Raw genomic sequence first — 25,878 nt, forward strand, 5'->3', positions numbered from 1 at the left:
TATGGAGTATTATGCCTCCATCAGAAAGGACGAATTCCAACTTTTGTAGCAACATGGACGGGACTGGAAGAGATTATGCTGAGTGAAATCAGTTAAGCAGAGAGAGTCAATTATCATATGGTTTCACTCATTTGTGGAGCATAACCAATAGCATGGAGGACAAGGGGCGTTAGAGAGTAGTAGGGAATTTGGGTAAATTGGAAGGGGAGGTGAACCATGAGACACTATGGACACTGAAAAACAGTCTGAGGGGTTTGAAGTGGCGGGGGGTGGGAGGTTGGGGTACCAGGTGGTGGGTATTATAGAGGGCACAGCTTGCATGGAGCACTGGGTGTGGTGAAAAAATAATGAATACTGTTTTTCTGAAAATAAATAAATTGGGAGAAAAAAAAAAGTAAATGAAAAAAAAAAAAAACCACATTGAGATATCACCTTACACCAGTTAGAATGGCCAAAATTAACAAAACAGGAAACAACATGTGTTGGAGAGTATGTGGAGAAAGGGGAACCCTCTTCCACTGTTGGTGGGAATGCAAGTTGGTGCAGCCTCTTTGGAGAACAGTGTGGATATTCCTCAAGAAATTAAAAATAGAGCTTCCCTACGACCCTGCAATTGCACTCCTGGGTATTTACCCCAAAGACACAGATGTCGTGAAAAGAAGGGCCATCTGTACCCCAATGTTTATAGCTGCAATGGCCACAGTCGCCAAACTATGGAAAGAACCAAGATGCCCTTCAACGGATGAATGGATAAGGAAGATGTGGTCCATATACACTATGGAGTATTATGCCTCCATCAGAAAGGATGAATATCCAACTTTTGTAGCAACATGGACGGGACTGGAAGAGATTATGCTGAGTGAAATCAGTCAAGCAGAGTCAATTATCATATGGTTTCACTCATTTGTGGAGCATAACCAATAGCATGGAGGACAAGGGGCGTTAGAGAGGAGTAGGGAATTTGGGTAAATTGGCAGGGGAGGTGAACCATGAGAGACTATGGTCTCTGAAAAACAGTCTGAGGGGTTTGAAGTGGCGGGGGTGTGGGAGGTTGGGGTACCAGGTGGTGGGTATTATAGAGGGCACGGCTTGCATGGAGCACTGGGTGTGGTGAAAAAATAATGAATACTGTTTTTCTGAAAATAAATAAATTGGAAAAAAAAGAAGAACTAATTCCTATTCTCCTAAACTGTTTCAAAAAATAGAAATGGAAGGAAAACTTCCACACTCATTTTATGAGGCCAACATCATCTTGATCCCAAAACCAGACAAGGATCCCATCAAAAAAGAGAGCTATAGACCAATATCCTTGATGAACACAGATGTGAAAATTCTCACCAAAATACTAGCCAATAGGATTCAACAGTACATAAAAAGGATTATCCACCACAACCAAGTGGGATTTATCCCAGGGCTGCAAGGTTGGCTCAACATCCGCAAATCAGTCAATCTGATACAACACATCAATAAAAGAAAGAACAAGAACCATATGATACTCTCAATAGATGCTGAAAAAGCATTTGACAAAGTACAGCATCCCTTCCTGGTCAAAACTCTTCAAACTGTAGGGATAGAGGGCACATACCTCAATATCATCAAAGCCATCTATGAAAAACCCACCGCAAATATCATTCTCAATGGAGAAAAACTGAAAGCTTTTCCACTAAGGTCAGGAACACGGCAGGGATGTTAATTATCACCACTGCTATTCAACATAGTACTAGAAGTCCTAACCACAGCAATCAGACAACAAAAGGAAATTAAATACATCCAAATCGGCAAAAAAGAAGTCAAATTATCACTCTTCACCGATGATATGATACTCTATGTGGAAAACCCAAAAGACTCCGCTCCAAAACTGCTAGAACTTGTACAGGGATTTAGTAAAGTGTCAGGATATAAGATCAATGCACAGAAATCAGTTGCATTTCTCTACACCAACAACAAGACAGAAGAAAGAGAAATTAAGGAGTCAATCCCATTTACAATTGCACCACAAACCATAAGATACCTAGGAATAAACCTAACCAAAGAGGCTAAGAATCTATACTCAGAAAACTATAAAGTACTCATGAAAGAAATTGAGGAAGACACAAAGAAATGGAAAAATGTTCCATGCTCCTGGATTGGAAGAATAAATATTGTGAAAATGTCTATGCTACCTAAAGCAATCTACACATTTAATGCAATTCCTATCAAAGTACCATCCATCTTTTTTAAAGAAATGGAACAAATAATTTTAAAATTTATATGGAACCAGAAAAGACCTCGAATAGCCAAAGGGATATTGAAAAAGAAAGCGAAAGTTGGTGGCATCACAATTCCAGACTTCAAGCTCTATTACAAAGCTGTCATCATCAAGACAGCATGGTACTGACACAAAAACAGACACAGAGATCAATGGAACAGAATAGAGAGCCCAGAAATAGACCCTCAACTCTATGGTCAGCTAATCTTTGACAAAGCAGGAAAGAATGTCCAATGGAAAAAAGACAGCCTCTTTAATAAATGGTGTTGGGAAAATTGGACAGCTACATGCAGAAAAATGAAATTGGACCATTTCCTTACACCACACACAAAAATAGACTCAAAATGGATAAAGGACCTCAATGTGAGAAAGGAATCCATCAAAATCCTCGAGGAGAACCCAGGCAGCAACCTCTTCGACCTCAGCTGCAGCAACATCTTCCAAGGAACATCGCCAAAGGCAAGGGAAGCAAGGGCAAAAATGAACTATTGGGATTTCATCAAGATCAAAAGTTTTGCACAGCAAAGGAAACAGTTAACAAAACCAAAAGACAACTGACAGAATGGGAGAAGATATTTGCAAACGACATATCAGATAAAGGACTAGTGTCCAAAATCTATAAAGAACTTAACAAACTCAACACCCAAAGAACAAATAATCCAATCAAGAAATGGGCAGAGGACATGAACAGACGTTTCTGCAAAGAAGACATCCAGATGGCCAACAGACACATGAAAAAGTGCTCCATATCACTCGGCATCAGGGAAATACAAATCAAAACCACAATGAGATATCACCTCACACCATCCAGAATGGCTAAAATCAACAAGTCAGGAAATGACAGATGCTGGCGAGGATGCGGAGAAAGGGGAACCCTCCTACACTGTTGTTGGGAATGCAAGCTGGTGCAACCACTCTGGAAAACAGTATGGAGGTTCCTCAAAATGTTGAAAATAGAACTGCCCTATGACCCAGCAATTGCACTACTGGGTATTTACCCTAAAGATACAAACGTAGTGATCCGAAGGGGCACGTGCACCCGAATGTTTATAGCAGCAATGTCCACAATAGCCAAACTATGGAAAGAACCTAGATGTCCATCAACAGATGAATGGATCAAGAAGATGTGGTATATATACACAATGGAATACTATGCAGCCATCAAAAGAAACGAAATCTTGCCATTTGCGACAACATGGATGGAACTAGAGCGTATCATCCTTAGCGAAATAGGTAAGCGGAGAAAGACAACTATCATAGGATCTCCCTGATATGAGGAAGTGGTGATGCAACATGGGGGCTTAAGTGGGTAGGAGAAGAATCCATGAAACAAGATGGGATAGGGAGGGAGACAAACCATAAGTGGCTCTTAATCTCACGAAACAAACTGTGGGTTGCTGGGGGGAGGGGGGTTAGGAGAAGGGGGGTAGGGTTATGGACATTGGGGAGGGTATGTGCTTTTGGGTAAATTGGAAGGGGAGGTGAACCATGAGAGACTATGGACTCTGAAAAACAATCTGAGGGGTTTGAAGTGGCAGGGGGGTGGAGGTTGGGGTACCAGGTGGTGGGTATTATAGAAGGCACAGCTTGCAGCTGGGTGTGGTGAAAAAATAATGAATACTGTTTTTCTGAAAATATATAAATTGGGAAAGGAAAGGATGGAAAAACAATGGGAAATGATGTCTTTTATTTTTTTTTAATTTTTTTCTGTTATGTTAGTCACCATAGAATACTACATTAGTTTTTGATGTAGTGTTCCAAGATTCATTGTTTATGTATAACACTCAGTGTTCCATGCAATACATGCCCTTTTAATATCCACCACAGGCTAATGCCTTCTGTTATTGGTTGAATAAATTTCTATCTGAATCATTTGATTTATTATTATTGTTAGTATTATTTTTTCATTAGTTTTGTATCATGGATCTAGACTTGCAGTTAGAAAACCATGACATGCTACCCAGTGGACTCCATGAAGGACCATTATCTGTCTCACTAATAGACTTTCCAGGATGGAGACAATTTTAGGTCACACTTGTCTTGGGTGGGTACATCTCTGGTCCCTGTGTCTTGTGACCAGCATGTTTAGGATAGAGTTATTGTTCATTCAGATACTCATCACTAGACAATTTTTTTTATTACCAAGGCCAGCTTGATCCAGAAGAGTCTCTCAGAGCCCCCATGTCTGAGTGATGGAGAGGTGGAAATGAGAGGGACTTTGTCCCTGAGGTCACAGCCAAGTGACCCTCAATTAGCACATATTTTTCAGCAGATTCCCAGCCTAGAAAGAGAGGTGGCAGTGTTGAATGAAGGAGTTAACAACCTAGCTTTGAGAGCACAGGGACATTTTGTCCCACATCTCCATGAGTCTTGAGGTCCATAGGAGCAGTCCTGAGGCTGCTGTCCCATAATCAATGTACTGATCAGCCTCAGGTGCTGCTTGGACCCTGGAAATGGTCTGTGTCTCTGTTGTCCACATGGACAGAGACTCCCCATGGGGTTCCTGAGCATCACACTCTTTCCCATGGGAGCAGATGCTCAGAGCACATCCTGGCTGCCTTTGTGACAGGACCCCAGTAACACTTGATGTCATCAGTGTTACCTGCTAATGGGGAATCTGCCTCCTGGAGATTGTGACTCTTAGGATGGTTGCGGGGGGTGGGTGTGTGGCACAGGTTTAGCCTGACTTTTGGACAGACAGAAAAGACTGGAAAGAGGCCAATAAAATATATACTCAGAGAGAGGAGAGCTGTGTGTGTGTGTGTGTGTGTGTGTGTTTGTGTGTGCATGTGTGTGTGTGTGTGTGTGTGTATGTGTGTGTCCCAAACTGAGACCAAACATTCCTGTGTTCATCTCATGCCTTCTCCTGAGCGATGGTTTTTCATGAAGCTGATTCTTGATTTAAAGGCAGGTGTCTCAAAGCCCTCTTTTGTGTAGGGGTATTTGTATTAGGGAAGACAAACATGAGAGTAGAACTGTGAATAATTTACTGTATTAGAAGTTAAACTCTTGTTGAATGACATTTATTTTACCTCATCTAACCTTGCATCCCCTGAACAGCATAAGTATAATTTAAAGCAAGGGCTGCCTAATAATGGACAATATGTTATTTGTTGCATTGGATCACAAACTGGTATTATTGTGCTCTTTGGAGGTTTTTTGGAATCACCTGTGCAGTTAGTGAGTAGGGTGAGGAGAAGCGGAGCCCAGGTCCCCAAAGTCAACTTCTGAGCCACAGAGCCAGGCCTGAGGCCATGAACACTTTTTATGCATCCCCTGATCCTCAGAGTGGGGGATTTCCACGCAAAGAGGACCCTCTATTGAGTTATGCCTGAGCTCCAGCTGAACCAAATAGAGTGTGGGAGTGGAGAGTACTTCATTCAGGGATGATGCAGGAATATCTGCCAGAGGCAGGGAGACAGGAGCTCCCAGCTGAGGATGTGGGGAGCGCCAGCGCCCTCTGGTGGGTACAGGAGACATGTTAACCCTAGACCACAGATGGGTCCAGGACCCCTGTATTCCTGTCCCACTGCTCACCATTCCAGCTTCTTCAGGTTGGCTTCTTTCATTTACCAATACATGTGGACGTTTCCTTCATATGTTTTTGTGACTTGATAACTCAAGCCCTTTCATCAATTAATCATATTCAGAGTATGGATGTACTAGACTTTGTTTACCCATTCATCTATGGAAGGACCTGTTAGTTGCTTACATGTTTAGACAGTCAATTAAATGAGTAATCCAAACATTTATGTGTAAATTGTCATGTGGATACGAGTAATCATTTCTGGAAATACCTAGGAGAGTGAATCCCATATTGTATCATACATAAGTTCATCTTTGTAAGAAAGGCATCTTCCAAAGAGCTGGGGCATATGGCATCCCCACTAGCAATGAACATGAGTACCTATTACCCCACATCCTTAGCAGCATATGATGCTGTCATTGTAGTGGATTTTAGCCATTCTAATAGGAATCTGGTGGTACCCCATTTTAAATAATTTGTATCCCAATGAAATAGCATGTTATTTGTGTCCCTTCCTTGATAAGGGACCGTTCACACCTGCTCAGGGGGACATGGGACCCATTCATCAGATATTCAGGAGCTGAGCAAAGTTCTAATCTCAGGATAAAAAGAGAAAGTATGTATCTTTCTCAATAAGCCCAGCAGGGATGGGCACCAGGGGACATGTAGAGGGGTGCACAAATTCTACCCATTTCTCCCAGGTCACACATCATGCACTATTGTCCTTCTTGTCACTCTAACCCAGTAAATGTGAGGGCAATTTTGTTTCTGAAAAACAAGAAACAAATTTTGCTTTGAGAGACCAATACCTCCAAATGGAGATATTTCCATTGGCCTGCTAAACTTAAACTGGTCAAGAGATTGAAGTCCTCTGGTTTTAGTGCATATGTAATAATAGAAGCCATATTCTGAGCTGGTGTTGGTCTCTGACAGGGACAGGGGAGAGGTGAATAAGACTGTTACAGAGGAGGAGGGTCTAAGTTGTCACCTGTCCCCATAGAACAGGAGCTCAGTGTGATATTTTGTTGTATGCCACTCTACAGCAATGATGATCAGCCTCCCATCAGAGGTTCTATCAAAACACCTGGATCTGGAGAATCAGACTTGAACACCTGGATAGTCCCTCACTGCTCTCCTGGGTCACAATGTAGGGGTTCTGTTTGGAAGCTTTGGTATCATTACCATGGTGATCCCTATGTTTCTGCTGCTCCTGTGCAGAAGGAACTAACTTAGGGTCTGGAGTTATTCAGAGCGTCCCTCTGGGGGTGTGACATATGCACATATTTGGGAGATCCTGATCTGGATCTTCCACAGCCCCCACTCCTGGGATGTGGAAAGATCCAGTGGGTTTTGAGGGGACAGGAGGACAGAGTCAGCGCCTGTGGGCTCAGGAAACCAATCATGGGAATCCCCATAATCTCTGGTGTCAGCTACAGAAGAGGCTCATCCATGGACCTATTTAACCCACATTCCCTGGGGCATACTTAGTATTTCACTAGCAACTGTGAGGTATCTCTACTCCCTCAAGCCCCACAAAGGGTTTTCTGGCCTCAAGCTTCAAATTTCTCCTTTAAATAATCCCCTTCTCCCTTTTTTCACTACTGAGGGCTCAGTAGGTTCCAGGCTAGCTCTGGGGTTGTTTTCTCCTGAAAACCTGTATCCTCACATGGAATCTCACATCCTAATGTATCCTCCTTGGACACAGTGGGCCTCACCAGCAGGGTGCACAGGAATCTGCATGGGCAGAGGCTATGCTGTGTAGGACTGTCCACCTGCTGGGATGGTCCATGGCCTCTGAGGAGGATGAAATCAAAGAGGGATCATTTTCCACATTTCAGGAGAAAAAGAGCAACTGCTCAGGCTCTGGCTATGTCCCTGATGAATAACCAAGCAACATCAGCATTATCATGACACTAAATTATTCATTTTTCATTTTTTTTCCTGAAAGCCACAGAAAGACTGAATGGGTAGTTATTTGATGGTAAATATATTATCAGCCAGGTGATACTTACAGGTATAGTCTGTGTATATACAACTTATTTTATAAGTTTTAAATTGCCGTGGAATAAGGTTCTGAACAGATGGAGGTTTCTCTACAATGTCCATTTGCCTTTGTCACCATGAGAAGCATTATTGTGTCCAAAAAGAGAGTAGTAGTCAGCCTTCTCTTAAGGCTGAAGCCCAGAGGTTAGCAGACGTGCTGCTTTGGCTGAGGCATCTTTAGATCCAGAGAAGCAGCTTGGGACCCCAGAACCCTGGTGCTTATCCAAGTCTGAGTAGTAGTATAGGAGAAACCATGGAGGGCTTTCTGGCTTCTGTTGGTGCCAGTGTATGTAGTAGTTGCCAATATTAAATCCAAAGGGCACAGGTGAGTCTGGCTGTTGTCCCAGGAGATGCAGAGAGAGGGTGGCTAGGTTGGCACAGGCAGGGACAGGGAGCCTGCAAACAGACACACTAATGGGTAAAGGGTGAGGGACCAGGATAAAGTTTCTCAGGCTCTGATCCAGATGGGCTAATTCCGGCTACAAATCTTCCCATTGTCCCTGAGGACTATCCCTACATGTGTAGTGAGAGAAGAGGATGAGGAAGGTAGGAGTCCAGACCCAGGTAACACAGACACTTGAACTCACAGTGGGCTGGGCTGCCCCAGGCCTCCTTTTCTTTTCTGCTATAGGAGGGGCTGTCTATGCAAATGGTGTCCTCACAGGGACTACCCAGCCCCTCCCTGAACCCTGTAACTGGAACTTATTTCATGTCTCAGACTGTGGAGGATGGAGGTTGGCTTCATCCCCTGGGGAGAGCCCTGGGAGGAAACACCTGCTGAGACCACACACAAGCACACTGAGCAGAGGGCACCAGCAAAACATCTTTGTTCTTGGTCCACAGGTCTTGTCTCAGGCTTGTGATTCAGACACATGCCCTTACTGCCGCCTAATGGCATGACTGTGGTGCATGTTGCAGGGTGCATGAAAGGTAATGTTAGCATCCTGCCTGGGAGAGGGCTAAGGCCACTTTGACCATTGTCATTTCCATTGCCTATTCCCCACATATTGGGGGGATCCCTCACCCCAGGGCACCTCACTAGGGTGCAACTGTTTCACCACCATATACCTCTCGGTTCTTTATTTTGGCCTCCTCAGATGCAAACCCACTGACCTTCCCTCGTGCATTTACATTAATGAAGGGTGGGATCATGAGACTACCTGTGGGACGACATGACCCCTAAGGGAGGACATGCTCTGCTTTCAGCACCACAGAAGTCAATTTCAGGCTCTAGATGCCCCTCTGGGTATGATCTACATACTTCCCTGGTCTCTACTTGCCCCTTCAGCTCCCGACGTTCATCTCCAGGGGCTCTTTCTGGCACTTTTCCCTACTCCAGTCACCCAAGCATAGGACATCTGCAAATTTCCCATTTATTTAATTACCAATATCCCAGTGTTAAACTCTGCTTTGCCTGAAGCATCAGATCCATGTGCCTCCATCTCTCCCATCCCTACTTCTTCAGCGAATTCCAAATTAGACTCCACACACCCTGATGAGGTGTCATGGTCCTACTTACCATCTCCATTTCTAGACCTCTACAGGCACTTGTCCCCAGGGCTGCAACTGATCCATCCTCTCCCCCTCTCCCCTCAAGCACCTCTTCAAGGGCTGGAACAACAAGCACACTTGGAGCTAAAATAAGAAATGGAAGGACTTATTTCTTAATAAGAAGAGATTCATAATTATTTATGTTTGAAAATAAACTTGTTCAAAGTAAAGTCTTGATAAACTCCAGCCTTGGGGAGCAGAGAATTGTTGATTCTCAAGACAGCCTCACATCACCCCTTGCTGGAAACAAGGGCACAATCTCTCTAGGGCCTGTGATCCACAGGAATGATCTGGTCCTGGGCCCAGGGCCTGCTGCTCACCATGGACCACCTGATTAGGAGCCTAAAGGAAGGCATCTGATGAACCACAAGGAATGATCCAAGTTTAACTGAATTAGCAGGACTGCACTTTCTAACTCTGACCTCCCTAGCAGATGTCATCAGGGTTGGCTTTAGTTTTTGTTGAGTTTGGGTGCAGGTCTTCTTTTGGGTTGTCACCAGTTTAAAAGTGAGGCTGACAGGTTGTGTCCTCAGAGAGCAGCACTTCTCCAAATTACAGAGTGACCTGAGGTACCACTACCTGTTTCAGTGGGAACCCAGAATTCAGATCCTGGAGGTCTAGGGACATGTGCAGTCCTGATCCAGGTAGCCTGTCGATCCCTGTGGAGCTAAAGACAGGACACAGGAACAGAGAGCAGAGGGTATTTGTCCCCACGAGGAGTGGTACTGAGGAAGTAGGGTAACTGTGGGTGATGTGTGTGGATGGTAACTCACGAAGTGGACACAGTTTCATAGAGGTGGATGCCAAGGATGGGAATGCTGGACACGTTGGGAGCAGGGCAGTCAGGACACAGCAAATACTGATGAGGCTGCTGGGATGTGGGGGCATAGCAGGGCCTGGGAGTCCAGCAGGGAAAACTCTGAGGCCATCCTGTAATCCTCCCTCTCCATTGTGGGAGACATTTAATCTGGATGTACTCATCATCAATGTTGCTCATTAGAGATTTAACTTTATGGGAAGTTCTAAGATAATTTTCAGGACATGGAGACCTGGCAGGTGATACCTGGGGGTGGGGTGGCTGGAGGAAGATGACATCAAAGGAAACATAGAATGGAGAAAGGGTTTTTGTCAGCAGGTATGACACAGGGAGGTGACTGATTGGGCCCTGGTGTGGGAGGGGGAGGGATTTGATGGTACACAGCGTCAGGAGGATAATTGGCAGTGCCAACAGGGACAAGAATGCCTGTGGTGACACTGGTGAGGTCAGGTGGGATAGCAGGTGGAGGGCTGGTGATGGGTCTATTGTTCCCTTGTCACAATGAGACCATTATGTGTCATGTGGAGAAGTGTGGAAACACTCACAGACAACCGCAGATGCCAGGACACGTTCCCTCCCACATAGAAAGGTTGCAGGTGTTATAGTAACTGCCCACATGAGGGCTTAGTCTGCATCATACGTTTATTCACTCACTCACTCATTCACTCACCCAATAACTCACTCACTTTTTAGGCAGATATACATGGAATATCCACATATTTAAGACACTGGGGAAAAATGAATAAGATGGTGTTTCTCCCATGGATACAGAGTTTGAGAACTGAATTATGTCCCCAAGGTGCTGACTGCTAAGAGGGGTGTGTCTCCACAGATCCTTCTCTCCCAGTTATGCAGTTTGGTGCAGAGGTAGTTGTCTCTGAGCCTGTAGGAATCTGTAATGGACAGAGACTCTCATCTGCTCAGATACCTTAGCTTTGAAATATTTGCGGTCCAGGTGCAGTAGAAGGCAGAGGTAGGATGGCACAACTCCTGTCCTGGAATGGCATACAGCAGAAAACCCCAGTGGTGGTCTTAGAAGTGCAGCCCTCAGCACTGGCCAGGATAACCTGCAGGTGATTCACAGACTTACTGCTCCTGGGGTGGCACTTGGCAAATATGAGCTCGGGAATTATTGAGCCAGGCCTGTTTGGGGAGAAGGAAGCTCCTCTAATGCCCCACCCCCACCAACTCCCAGGCCCTTCCTCATCCCTGATGATATGTGCAGACCTGTGGTCCCAGACCCTTCCTACCTGATCCTTCCTTCTCTGTTTCCTTTCATAGGTCAGACCTATGGTTGTAGTCTCTCCCTTCCAATCGAACCCCTTTCCCAGTGATCTGTCAGCAGAAGCCTCCTGAGACAATCTTGTTCTTGTCTAATTCCATCATGTCATCTGATTGTCACAGGTACCAAGCTTGGATATATGAGGTTTCTCCCTGTGTGACCATGGGAGGGATGCATGAAGAAGACTGTTAATCCAGGCCATGAGGACCCAGCTGTCTGAGATCCAAGCTGGAGCTCGGTCACCAGGCCTCTTTTGTCAACTCCGGTGGCCTGAAGTTGTATGGCTTCTCCAATGAACTTTTTCCTGAGTATGAGCTGACTTTTGAGCTTGGTTCTTAGACAGACTAGGGCCTGAGGGTGAGTCTCAGAAATTCATCTAGAAGTTGCCACAGAAGAAACAGCTGCTGGGGAGCATTCACAGACCTCTGAGCCCGAGACTCTGCCTAGCCAGAAATGACAAATCTGTTGAATCCTCAAGCACACATAGGCACAAATGATCCAGCCCTGGGAAGTTTGTGGGGTTACATAGTTGGGGCTCTCACTGCAATGTTGTGGAAGGCCCCAGCAACCCCTACTGCCACTGACCAACTTTCAGCTCTAGGGAAATGATGTTGGATTCAAGGCTGACTACCTGCTCACTTCCAGTCCGTAAACTCCTATGTGCCTGCTGTGAACCAAGTTCCTGATATAAATTGATTATATGATTTCACAGACAGAAAATGTTTTTCAGAAGTAATAAACATTTATTTATTTATTTTTTATTTATTTTCAGCATAACAGTATTCATTATTTTTGCACCACACCCAGTGCTCCATGCAATCCATGCCCTCTAAAATACCCACCACCTGGTACCCCAACCTCCCACCCCCTGCCACTTCAAACCCCTCAGATTGTTTTTCAGAATCCATAGTCTCTCATGGTTCACCTCCCTTTCCAATTTCCCTCAACTCCCTTCTCCTCTCCATCTCCCCATGTCCTCCATGTTATTTGTTATGCTCCACAAATAAGTGAAATCATATGATAATTGACCCTATCAGCTTGACTTATTTAACTCAGCATAATCTCTTCCACTCCCATCCATGTTGCTACAAAAGTTGGGTATTCATCCTTTCTGATGGAAGCATAATACTCCATAGTGTATATGGACCACATCTTCCTTATCCATTCATCCGTTGAAGGGCATCTTGGTTCTTTCCACAGTTTGGCGACCATGGCCATTGCTGCTATAAACATTGGGGTACAGATGGCCCTTCTTTTTTTTTAATTTATTTTTTATTTTCAGCATAACAGTATTCATTATTTTTGCACCAGATGGCCCTTGTTTTCACGACATCTGTATCTTTGGGGTAAATACCCAGGAGTGCAATGGCAGGGTCATAGGGAAGTTCTATTTTTAATTTCTTGAGGAAACTCCACACTGTTCTCCAAAGAGGCTGCACCAACTTGCATTCCCACCAACAGTGGAAGAGGGTTCCCCTTTCTTCACATCCTCTCCAACACCTGTTGTTTCTTGTCTTGCTAATTTTGGCCATTCTAACTGGTGTAAGGTGATATCTCAATGTGGTTTTAATTTGAATCTCCCTGATGGCTAGTGATGATGAACATTTTTTCATGTGTCTGGTAGCCATTTGTATGTCTTGATTGGAGAAGTGTCTGTCCATATCTTCTGCCCATTTTTTGATATGATTGTCTGTTTTGTGTGTGTTGAATTTGAGGAGTTCTTTATAGATCCTCGATATCAACCTTTTGTCTGTACTGTCATTGCAAATATCTTCTCCCTTTCCGTGGGTTGCCACTTTGTTTTCTTGACTCTTTCCTTTGCTGTGCAGAAGCTTTTGATTTTGATGAGTCCCAAAAGTTCATTTTCGCTTTTGTTTCCTTAGCCTTTGGAGACATATCTTGAAAGAAGTTGCTGTGGCTGATATCGAAGAGATTACTGCCTATGTTCTCCCCTAGGATTCTGAAGGATTCCTGTCTCACATTGAGGTCTTTTATCCATTTTGAGTTTATCTTTGTGTACGGTATCATTCTTCTACATATAGTTTCCCAGTTTTCCCAGCACCATTTAATAAACAATTTTTGAACTCTGTCACATAGTTAATATTAAATTTCAAGAAGCTTTTAAATTAAACCTTTAAAAACATCAAATCTGTCATAGGTAATTAAGTGAAATCCCAAAGCAGAAGAGGTGAAAAATGTGGGACATGGGTATCAGAAGATAATTAATTCTTCCAGATAGCATTTAATTCTCCCAGATAGCATTTAGACATGAACTGTTGGAAATTCTTCTTCTCCTTCCTATCTTCACTGCACACTGACTAGAAACCTCTGGCATGTGAAGAAGAATAGCAGATAGGATATGGATCCTGCTCATGTTTGTCAAGATGAAGAAATGTTCAATATTAACATGGTATCCCACCATGTTAAATTACTAAATGAAGACATATCTGTTAATGTCATCTGAATAAGAAGTATCTCACAGAGACGTGAGGTCTCTGAGTCTCCCTGTGATTGGCATATTTAGGAGCTGAACCCTCTCCCCATCATCATATGTGGAGAAATAGAGAGAAATCAGACCCTTGGAAGATCACACTAGAGAGATGGACACACCCTGTGAGAGTTGGGATGGGACATCTCATCAAAACCACTGGACAGGAGAGTGGGGCCAGGGAGCTTCTCATCCCATGGTGTTGTTGACTATTTTCCCTCTCACATTATCTCCCATCTCTAAGGTTGAGCCATTCTGAATCCCTGAGGAGGTTCTGGTTGCACTTCCCCACAGACTTGATCACTGTGGGATGCTACTCCCCACATAAAGCACACAGTGACAGTCCACCTCATCCTCAGGCTGGGCCCCTGTGATGGTGAGGGTGGCTTTTTCCCAGAAATGGATCCACAAAAGTGATCAGGGACCACAGAACTGCATTTATTATGTACTTCTTCATGAATAATCAGTTTCCAGAAGGGTCCCTGACATCTGGAGGGAGCCCTGAGACAAGGTTGTCTATTGTCGCAGACATTCTCATAGGTCTGCATTACTGAATTAATGTCCCTGAGGACTGTCTAGGTGGAAAGTGGGAGCCAGTGGTGAAAGGGCAAAGTCAAAAGCTAAATGAAAGAGAAGAACCAGGGTACCAGGAGCCCTCACAACGCAGTAGGACAAAAGGTAGTTAGCTGTCCAAGTGTCACATAACAATGCTACTTGAGGCAGCTAAGAGCTTTCCTTGGGCTGTGCTTTTAATCACTGAAGGGCGTGCCAGTTCCCTCCTCCAGCCCTGAACTAGGATATCAGTCCAGGGAAGGAGTAGGATATGAGTCCCAAGACAATGTGTGTAGTGATCCCACCTTTTTCTCCCAAACTTTGTCCAGAAGTAAGAGCTGAGGGCTCAGGGGCTCTCTCCCTACCTGAGGCAGCTGATGTACTGTGCATATTTCTTATCTCACATATAATGTTTGTGAAGCATTCATTCACACCATCCTCCAGAGATTCTGAACATGTGCAGATCCACATCTTCCCTGATGGTAACATTCATTCTCAGTGTATCATGGACTGCACTCACCAATATTCTCAGGACACTTTACTCTTGTGACCAGTAATGATATTGTCTTGTAATACATAATTGTTAATTTTTCATTGTTTGCTGGAACAGCAAAATGATATTGGGCTCCTTGATACATTTATGTATCTTTGAGTTCAAGTAGTCAATAGAGTGCATTATTAATTTCATGCATAGAATTTAGTAATTAATCATTTGCATATAACACCCAGGGCTCATTACATCAAGTGCCCTCATTAATGGCCATCACCCAATTAGCCCATCACCCCACTCGTCTACCCTCTGGCAACCCTGTTTGTTCTCTATAATTTGGGGACTCGTATGGTTTTTCTCCCTCTCTGTTTATCTTATTTTTTCTTCCCTTCATCTATGTTCATCAGTATTGTTTTTTAAATTCCATATATGAGTGAAAATAACATGGCATTTGTGTTTCTCTGATGGACTTATTTTGCTTAACATAATACACTCTTAATCCATCTACATGGTTGTAAATGGAAACATTTCATTTGTTTGATGGCTGAATAATATTCCGTTGTGTATATATACCACACCTTCTTTATCCTCTCATCTGTCAGTGAACATCTGGGCTCATTCCATATTTTGGCTATTATGGACATTGCCACTCAAAGCACTTGTGTTCACTCACTATTTTTATTTTATCCTTTGGATAAATACTTAGTAGTGCCATTGCTGGATTGTAGGATAGTTCTATTTTTAACATTTTTAGGAAACTCCATATTGTTTTCCAGAGTGGTTGTCCCAGTTTGTATTTCTATGAACAGTGTAAAGGAGTTACACATTCTCCTCATCCTCGCCAACATCTGTTTCCCGAGTTGTTAATTTTAGCCATTCTGACTGGTGTAAGGTGGTATCTCATTGTGGTTTTGATTTGTATTTCCCTGAGGCTGAGTGATATTTAATATTTTTTCATATGTCTATTATCCATATGTATGTCTTTGGAGAAATGTCTGTTCATGTCTTGTGCCCATTTCTTGCCTGGATTTTTAAATTTCTTGGGTGTTGAGACTGATAAGTTCTATTTTTCAAAGATTATTTATTTATTTATTTGAGAGAGAAAGAGACAGAAGGAGATTAAGAGAACTATTTGGAGGAGGGGCAGAGGGAAAAGAAAATTCTGTGCAATGCAGGGGGCCTGACATGGGACTCGGTCCCAGGATCCTGGGATCATGAACTGAGTAGATGCTTAACCAACTGAGCCACCCAGGTGTCCGAGTTTGATAAGTTCTTATTATGAATCTTGGAATCTTATTATGAATCTTGGAAATTAGTCCTTGATCTGATGTGTCATTTGCAAATATCTTCTATCATTCCATAGATGCCTTTTAGTTTTGTTGATTGTTTCCTTTGCTCTGCAAACGCTTTTTATCCTGATGAAATCCCAATTGTTCATTTTTGTTTTTGTTTTCCTTGCCTCTAGAAACATGTCTAGCAAGAAGTTGCTGCAGCCAAGGTCAAAGAGGTTGCTGCCTGTGTTATTCTCTAAGATGTTGATGAATTTCTGTGTCAAATTTAAGTCTTTCATCCATTTTGAATTTATTTTTGTGTATGGTGTAAGAAAGTGTTCCAGTTTTATTCTTTTGCATATGACCATCTCTTTTCTAATATTTTGCCAAATATTACTTTCCTTTTTTCTACTTTGTTGAAGATCAGGTGTTCAGAATTGAGGGTCCATTTTTGGGCCATTGATCATTGTGTCTATTTTTGTGCCTGTACCATACTGTCTTGATGATTGGTGGTTTGTAATGCAGCATGAAGTTCAGAATTGTGATGCCTCCAAGGTTTGGTTTTCTTTTTCAACATTATTTTGGCTATTCAGGATATTTTCTGCTTCCATAAATTTTATTAAAAATTTTTTGGAAATTTTACTAGTTTTATTTGGCAAAGGGAAGTCTAAGAATTTTTATTTATTTATTTATTTATTTTTAATTATGTTCAGTTAGCCAACATATACTACATCATTAGTTTTTGAGTTAGTGTTCAGTGATTTACTAGTTGTGCATAACACCCAGTGCTCATTACCACCCATGCCCACCTTAATACCAACACCTGGTTACCTCATATTCTGTAAGCCTTAGCTTGGTTCCCAGATTCCAAAGTATCTCATGGTTTGCTCCCTCTCTGATTTCTTCCTACTCAGTTTTCCCTCTCTCCCCCTATGGTTCTCTGTGCTATTCTTTATGTTCCTCACATAACTAAAACCAAATGATAATTGCCTTTCTCTCTTTGATTTATTTCACTTAGCATAATCACCTCTAGAACCATCCATGTAAATACAAATGATAGATATTCACCTTTCTGTTCATACAAACTTTAAAATTGTTTGTTCCAGCTCTGTGAAAAATGCTGGTGAGTTTTTTTTTCTATTCTATTTATTTATTTTCACGTGGTACTTTTTATTTTTTATTTTATTTCATTTTTTTCAGTGTTCCAAGATCCCTTGTTTATGCACCACACTCAGTGCTCCATGCAATACATGCCCTCCTTAATACCCACCACCAGTCTCACCTAAACCCTCACACCCTTCCCTCCAAACTCTTAGTTTGTTTATCAGAGTCCACAGTCTCTCATGCTTTGTCTCTCCCTCTGATTTGCCCCAATTCACTTTTCCTTTCCTTCTCCCCACCACCCCCTCACAAAAATCTGGCTTCAGAATGGTTGCCTAATAAGAAGAACTTACTCTTCTTAAAGACCTTAGAGATTTCTATCAGGTCAGAATGGTTAAAATAAACCCACCCCTCTATGTAAATCAATGAAATTAAATTTTTAAAAAGGGTCAAGTGTAGAGGCCCAGGGAAGATCCCAAAATGGGTCTCAAAGGGCATAGTGATTATTTTGAAGCTACTCAGGAAACAGCAGGTGCAAGGATATCACACCCTCCTCTCTCCCTGTGAAAGGAAGAAACGAATCTCCCTGAATCATGTACCCTCCCAAGAATAAGAAGTAAAAGACATCCTAACAGCAGAGGTAGGGACTAGAGAGTTGAGAAAGCTGTAGAAATAAACCTGGCTACTTTTTAAGGAATCTACAACCTCAGCCCAAATTCCAATTAGAATTCCTTCCTAACTAAAGTTTCCAAACATGTGTTTTCTTCATCCTCTCAATTCCTCACACACTTCTTGTCTCTGTATAAAAGATATAAAAACTGTCTCCCTTGGTCATTTCTTTGAGTCTCAATTTCATTATTGAGCCTCCATGTGCAAGTAATCAATATTCAGATTTTTTTCCTCTTGTTATCAGTGTGGAGATTCCTCAAAAAAATAAAAATAGAGCAACCTGTGACCTTGCACAACTGGGTATTTACCCCAAAGACACAGATTCAGTGAAGAAAAGGGCCATCTGCATCCCAGTGTTCACAGAAGCAATGGTCACAGTTGCCGAACTGTGGAAAGAGCCAAGATGCCTTTCTTTTTTTTTTTTCACGCATAAAAGAAGACATTTATTATGCTAAATAACACATTTTCTTCTCCATTTTCCCCAAACACTAAAATAGCACATGGCATAGTGAGTTAGCACACAGACAGAGAGAAGCAACCAGCAACCCCGAAAATGGGTAAGTCTTACTTTGGGACGCCTGAGGAAACCCATGCTCTGAAGGGACCTTTCCCGGAGTTCCCAACCAGCAGAGGGATTACATTACGTCAGAGAAAATGTTGGGATCAGAAATACTCCCGGCTCCTGGCAACTTTAAGGGCAATACGAGGTCTGTCTCCCCTTAACTGAGCCGCCGCAGATGGTCTCGAGGTCACTTTTATTTCAGGCGACACAACTAAGTCTCCTAGTTTGAGAAAGGATTATACTAGAAGGACTTCGAATGTTGCAACTTTCACTGCAGGGCCTCCATTTAAACTGCATTTTGAAGGGAAGGAAAGGGAGGTGAGAAAAGTCATCAAATTTTGCTGCAGACCGAAATTATCCTACAGAAGGCCGAGAGCAAGTAGGAAGGGGCTGACTTGAACAAACGGCCGCTTCCACCCAAGAGAGAGGAGAGACTATCAGGATGGTAGCCCTTTGGAATGAGCGTTGAAGATAACATAAAAAATGTTGTTACATCTTTCCGTTCTAAACTGACATTTATATAGGATCTATGAACGTTCTCCTTGAAATGGCATCCCAATACTGAATGTCTTTCAAGCACAAGTTAAAACACGTTCAAAAGTCTCCCGTCACATCAACCAACTTCCCGTGAGTTGAAATTCCACTCAAAGAAATTCCACTCTGATCATACAAACTGAAGCAGGAACTTCACGGCTGCCCCGTGCGCATCCAGATTCATGTGAAAGAAATCATTCTAAGACAAGTTTTAAAATTAATCTCACTATTTTTATTGTTCAGCTTGTACCTTAACTATGGCGTATTGAATTTGTTATTTCAAAAGCTGGTAGAGCCAGTAACCCCAGGATTATCTGCAGATCGTCCGAGGTACTTCTTACACTTGAAAGCATCTTCTTGGATTCTACTGTTGGCTCCGAAAACAGGGGCTCTGAGTGGCCAAGAAAACACTTTGTGTCTCATTCAGGAAAACTTGGGGGTGTGCGTGCAGCAGTGGAGAGAGGACGAAATGCAGGTCAGACAGTTCCAACTCAAAGCCTAGCCCCTCCAGAAGAGCACTTGGCGGTTCCTCCTCAGAAATCCCTGATTCTGACCGCTTCTGAGGGCGCGGTCGTCCTGACGCCCGAGACTCCGCTGTGCGGCCCCGTCCTCCGTCAGGATTGGTGGCCCCGGGCCCTCCTTCCAGCCAGTGCTTCAGCAGAGCCTCCCTCACTCCGCAGCACACCCCAGCAGAACACTCTTCTGCGGGAGCACAGAACACATGCACAGTCTTGCTCTGACCCGCTACAGAAGCTGAATTTCTTCGTAATGATTCTTTCAAACATGGAAGCGCTTTGTTGCCATTGTGAAGGAAGAGGCTGGCCTCACTCGAAGCATTTTTCATTTCCACTGATAACTCCTCATTTTGTGAATTTCCATCCCCATCAACGGCAGGCTGAGGCATCCAGGAGGGAGAAGGCGTATCTGTCGGGCAAGGGCTCTCCCCCTGTGCTCCTTCAAGTCCATACAGCAGCGGGTCTGAGTCCTGTCCCGCCGCCTGCACCTTCCCGAGGCAGGTGTCCTTCATGCTGTGTGTTCTCTGATGTGGTGAGCCTGACGACGCCTCTGCCAGTCAGCGGAAGGCCTTCAATGGATCTCAATATGAACCTGCAGGCGGACGTTGAGCATCATGGAAGCCACGATGTAGAGGTAGGGGAAGTTGATGCGCAGCCGCCAGACCAGGTTGAAAAAGATGAGCAGGGTGCGGGTCAGCCCCTTGCAGAAGACCCCATAGGAGCGGGCGGCGGCCGAGCGCGAAAGGCGGACAGCCAGGCCCGACAGAGTCGCCGCCATATAGACCGGCGCCCGCCGCCCGCCGCCGCTGCGCACCCACCCGCCACGGACCCGGACTGCCCGGAGCTCCGAAGCCCGCCCGCCCTCTCCGCGCCGCGTTGCCCCCGGGCCTCCACCCCGGCCACTGGGCCGCACTCGGCGCGCTGAGGGAGCGAGGGAGGCGGTGGCGAGGTAGGGGGTGGGCGGGCGGCGGGAGGGTAGTCCGCGCGTCACACTCCGAGAAGCGCCTCCCCCAAGATGCCTTTCAACAGATGAGTGGATAAATAAGATATGGTCCATATATACAGTGGAGTATTACGCTTCCATTAGAAAGGATGAATATCCAATTTTGTGTCAACATGGACAAGACTGGAGGAGATTATACTGAGTGAAATAAGTCGGGCAGAGAAAGTCAATCATCATATGGTTTCACTGCTGGTGAGATTTTGATAAAGATAGCATTAAATGTACAATTGCTTTGGGTTGTATAGACATTTTAACAATATTTGCTCTTCCAATCCTAGAGCATAGAATGTTTTTCCATTTCTTTATGTCTTCATCCATTTCTTTCATAAGTGTTCTGAAGTTTTCAGAGTATAGATCCTTTACTTATTTGGTTAGGTGTATCCCTAGGTATCATATGATTTTGGGTGCAATTATAAATGCAATTGATTTCTTTATTTCTCTTTCTGTTGCTCCGTTGTTGGTGTATAGACACACAACAGTCTTCTGTGCACTGATTTAAGATTCTGCAACTTTGCTGAATTTCTCTATCAGTTCTAGAAATTTTGGGGTGGAGTCTTTTGGGTATTCCACATAGAGTATCATATCATCTGTGAAGAATCAAAGTGTAACGTCTTCTTTGTTGATTTAGATACCATTTAATTCATTTTATTGTCTGATTACTGAAGCTAGGACTTGCAGTACTATGTTGGACAACAACAGTGAGAGGGGACATACCTGTTGTCCTCTCAGTTTTTCCACATTGAAAATGATATTAGCTGCGGATCTTTCATATGTGGTCTTTATGATGTTGATGTTCCTTTTTCCTTCGATTCCTTTTATCCCTACTTTGTCAAGTTTTTTTTTTTTTCAAGAAAGGATTCTGTATTTTGTCAAATGCCTTTTCTGAAACTACTGAGAGGATCACATGGTTTTAACCTTTTCTTTTAGTAATGTGGTATATTATGTGATTGAGTTGCAGATGTTGAATCAGCCTTGCAGCCCAAAAAAAATAAGACTTGGTCATGGTGATTAATCCTTTTAATGTACTGTCAGATCCAATTAGCAAATATTTTGTTGAGAATTTTTGTTTGAGAGTATCAGATGTATTACTCTGTAGTTCTTTAAAGTGGGGTCTCTGTCTGGTTTGGGGATCAAGGTAGTACTGGTCTCATAGAATGAGTTTGGATGTTTTACATCCATTTTCATTTTTTAGAACAGTTTCAGAAGAGTAGGTATCCATTCTTCTTTACATGTTTGATAGAGTTAGTCTGGGAAGCCATCCAGCCCAGGACTCCTGTCTGCTGGGAGATTTTTTAATCACTGCTTCAATTTCTTTGCTGGTTATGAGTTTTCTCAGATATTGTATTTCTTCCTGTTTCAATTTTGGTAGTTTAAATGTTTCTAGGAATGCATCCATTTCTTCCCAATTGTCTAACTTGTTGGCACATGATTGCTCATAATATCTCTTATAATTGTATTTTCTTGAAGGTGTTCATAGCAATCTCTCTTTTTTCATTCATGATTTTCTTTGTTTGATTCCATTCTCTTTTCTTTTTGATAAGTCTGCCTAGAGGTTTATCAATCTTGTTAATTCTTTCAATGATCCAGCTCCTAGTTTCATTGATATGATCTACTATTTTTTTAAAAAATAATGAATAATATTTTTCTGAAAATAAATAACTTTAAAAAAATTTAAAAAATGCTATATCATTGATCTCTGCTCCAATCTTTATTAGTTCTCTTCTGCTGGAATTAGTTCCTATTTGCTGTTCATTCCCCAGTTCCTTTACGTGTATGGTTAGTTTGTGTATTTGGAACTTTCCTTGCTTCATGAGGATACCCTGTATTGCTGCCATATATCACTCTTAGGATCATCTTTGCTTCGTTGCAATGGTTTTGAATTGTCATGTGTTTGTTTTCATTCACTTTCATGTATTTTTTCATACTTCTTTAATTTCCTCTTTGAACCATTCCTTCCTTAGTAAGATGTTGTTTAACATCCATGTATTTGTAGTCCTTCCAATTTTTTTCTTGTGCTTGACTTCAAGTTTCATAATGTTGTGGTCTGGAAATACCCTTTGTATGATCTCATTATCTTTCTGCCAGGTGAGTCCCGATTTGTGAACCCATTCGTTATCTATTCTGGAGAATGTCCCAGGTACATTAGAAAAGAATATGTATTCTGCTACTTTAGTAGGAAATGCTCTGAATAAGTCTGTTAAGACTGTCTGGTCCAGTGTGTCATTCTAAGCTATTGTATCCTTGTGGGTCTTCTGGTTGGTTGATTTGTCCATTGCTGCGAGTGGGGTAATAATGTTCCCAACAATTATTGTATTATTATCAATGTGTTTCCTTTAGTTGTTATTAATTGATGTATATATAGGGCTGCTCCCAATTTAGGGGCATAAATATTTACAATTTCAGATGTTCTTGCTGTACACCTTCTAATTATGACATAGTGTCCCTCATCTTTTAATATGGTCTTTGGATTAAAATCTAGATTGTCTCATATAAAGATGGCTACACCAGCTTTCTTTTTATGTCCAATAGCATGACAAATTGTTCTCCACCCCTCACTTTCGATTTGGAGGTGCATTTGTGTCTATAACGAGTCACTTCTAAGCAAATATTCATTATTTTAATCCATTTTGATAACCTATGTTTCTTGTTAATTTATTTTTTATTGTCAGCATAACAGTATTCATTACTTTTGCAGCACACCCAGTGTTCCATGCAAGACGTGCCCTCTATAATACCCACCGCCTCGTACCTCAACCTCCCACCGCACCCATCACAACCCTCAGATGTTTTTTTTTTAATTTTTTTTCAATTTATTTATTTTCAGAAAAACAGTATTCATTATTTTTTCACCACACCCAGTGCTCCATGCAAGCCGTGCATAATACCCACCACCTGGTACCCCAACCTCCCACCCCCCTGCCACTTCAAACCCCTCAGACTGTTTTTCAGAGTCCATAGTCTCTCATGGTTCACCTCCCCTTCCAATTTACCCAAGTTCCATACTCCTCTCTAACGCCCCTTGTCCTCCATGCTATTGGTTATGCTCCACAAATAAGTGAAACCATATGATAATTGACTCTCTCTGCTTGACTTATTTCACTCAGCATAATCTCTTCCAGTCCCGTCCATGTTGCTACAAAAGTTGGGTATTCATCCTTTCTGATGGAGGCATAATACTCCATAGTGTATATTGACCACATCTTCCTTATCCAATCATCCGTTGAAGGGCATCTTGGTTCTTTCCATAGTTTGGCGACTGTGGCCATTGCTGCTATAAACATTGGGGTACAGATGGCCCTTCTTTTCACGACATCTGTATCTTTGGGGTAAATATCCATGAGTGCAATTGCAGGATCATAGGGAAGCTCTATTTTTAATTTCTTGAGGAATCTCCACACTGTTCTCCAAAGAGGCTGCACCAACCTGCATTCCCCCAACAGTGGAAGAGGGTTCCCCTTTCTCCACATCCTCTCCAACACATGTTGTTTCCTGTTTTGTTAATTTTGGCCATTCTAACTGGTGTAAGGTGATATCTCAATGTGGTTTTAATTTGAATCTCCCTGAGGGCTAATGATGATGAGCATTTTTTCATGTGTCTGATAGCCATTTGTATGTCTTGATTGGAGAAGTGTCTGTTCATATCTTCTGCCCATTTTTTGATGTGTTTGTCTGTTTCGTGTGGGTTGAGTTTGAGGAGTTCATTATAGATCCTGGATATCAACCTTTTGTGTGTACTGTCATTTGCAAATATCTTCTCCCATTCCGTGGGTTGCCTCTTTGTTTTGTTGACTGTTTCCTTTGCTGTGCAGAAGCTTTTGATTTTGATGAAGTCCCAGAAGTTTATTTTCACTTTTGTTTCCTTTGCCTTTGGAGACGTATCTTGAAAGAAGTTGCTGTGGCTGATATCAAAGAGATTATTGCCTATGTTCTCCTCTAGGATTCTGATGAATCCCTGTCTCACGTTGAGGTCCTTTATCCATTTTGAGTTGATCTTTGTGTATGGTGTAAGAGAATGGTCGAGTTTCATTCTTCTACATATAGCTGTCCAGTATTCCCAGCACCATTTATTGAAGAGACTGTCTTTTTTCCACTGTATATTTTTTCCTGTTTTGTCGAAGATTAATTGACCATAGAGTTGAGGGTCCATATCAGGGCTCTCTACTCTGTTCCACTGGTCTATGTGTCTGTTTTTATGCCAGTACCATGCTGTCTTGGTGATCACAGCTTTGTAATAAAGCTTGAAATCAGGTAAGGTGATGCCGCCAGCTTTATTTTTGTTTTTCAACATTTCCTTAGCAATTCGGGGTCTCTTCTGATTCCATACAAATTTTAGGATTATTTGCTCCAGCTCTTTGAAGAATGCCGGTGGAATTTTGATCAGAATGGCATTAAAAGTATAGATTGTTCTAGGCAGTATAGACATTTTAACAATGTTTATTCTTCCGATCCAAGAGCATGGAATGGTCTTCCATCTATTTGTGTCTTCTTCAATTTCTTTCATAAGTGTTCTGTAGTTCCTCAAGTACAGATCTTTTACCTCTTTAGTTAGGTTTATTCCCAGATATCTTATGGTTCTTGATGCTATAATAAATGGAATCGATTCTCTAGCTTCCCTTTCTGTATTTTCATTGTTAGTTTATAAGAAAGCCACTGATTTCTGCACATTGACTTTGTATCCTGCCACGCTGCTGAATTGCTATATGAGTTCTAGTAGTTTGGGGGTGGAGTCTTTTGGGTTTTCCATATAAAGAATCATGTCATCTGCGAAGAGAGAGAGTTTGACTTCTTCATTACCAATTTGGATACCTTTTATTTCTCTCTGTTTTCTGATTGCTGTTGCTAGGACTTCTAATACTATGTTGAACAAGAGTGGTGAAAGTGGGCATCCTTGCCTTGTTTCTGATCTCAATGGGAAGGCTGCAAGCTTTTTCCCATTGAGGGTGATATTTGCTGTCTGTCTTTCATAGACAGATTTGATGAGGTTCAGGAATGTTCCCTCTATCCCTATACTTTGAAGCGTTTTAATCAGGAACGGATGCTGGATTTTGTCAAATGTTTTTTCTGCATCAATTGAGAGGACCATGTGGTTCTTCTCTCTTCTCATATTAATTTGTTGTATCACAGTGATTGATTTGACAATGTTGAACCATCCTTGTAGCCCAGGGATGAATCCCACCTGATTATGGTGGATAATCTTTTTAATGTGCTGTTGGATCCTGTTGGCTA

General features: G+C 42.5%; 3 protein-coding genes across 4 annotated transcripts in view; all 3 read right to left on the reverse strand.

Moving 5' to 3' along the window:
* LOC122903652 (immunoglobulin lambda-1 light chain-like) overlaps positions 1-25,878 on the reverse strand; it is a 1,198,107-nt gene that overhangs the window by 1,040,378 nt on the left and 131,851 nt on the right. The window lies entirely within an intron of this gene.
* LOC122903650 (protein FAM220A-like) lies at positions 19,386-20,161 on the reverse strand. The gene is given in 2 exon segments (XM_044244431.1): positions 19,386-19,543; positions 19,546-20,161. Coding segments are annotated over 2 exon segments (774 nt in total).
* On the reverse strand, positions 20,221-20,427 carry LOC122903656 (small integral membrane protein 10-like protein 2A). Its single transcript, XM_044244438.1, has one exon. It carries the CDS (start codon positions 20,425-20,427, stop codon positions 20,221-20,223), a length of 207 nt encoding a protein of 68 aa, XP_044100373.1.

The sequence above is a fragment of the Neovison vison genome, chromosome 3 (genome assembly GCF_020171115.1).
Source record: "Neovison vison isolate M4711 chromosome 3, ASM_NN_V1, whole genome shotgun sequence".
NCBI lineage: Eukaryota > Metazoa > Chordata > Mammalia > Carnivora > Mustelidae > Neogale > Neogale vison.

Excerpts from the sequence above, each read along its gene's own strand:
- LOC122903656 (XM_044244438.1), bottom strand. The coding sequence starts at position 20,427 with ATGGCGGCGACTCTGTCGGGCCTGGCTGTCCGCCTTTCGCGCTCGGCC.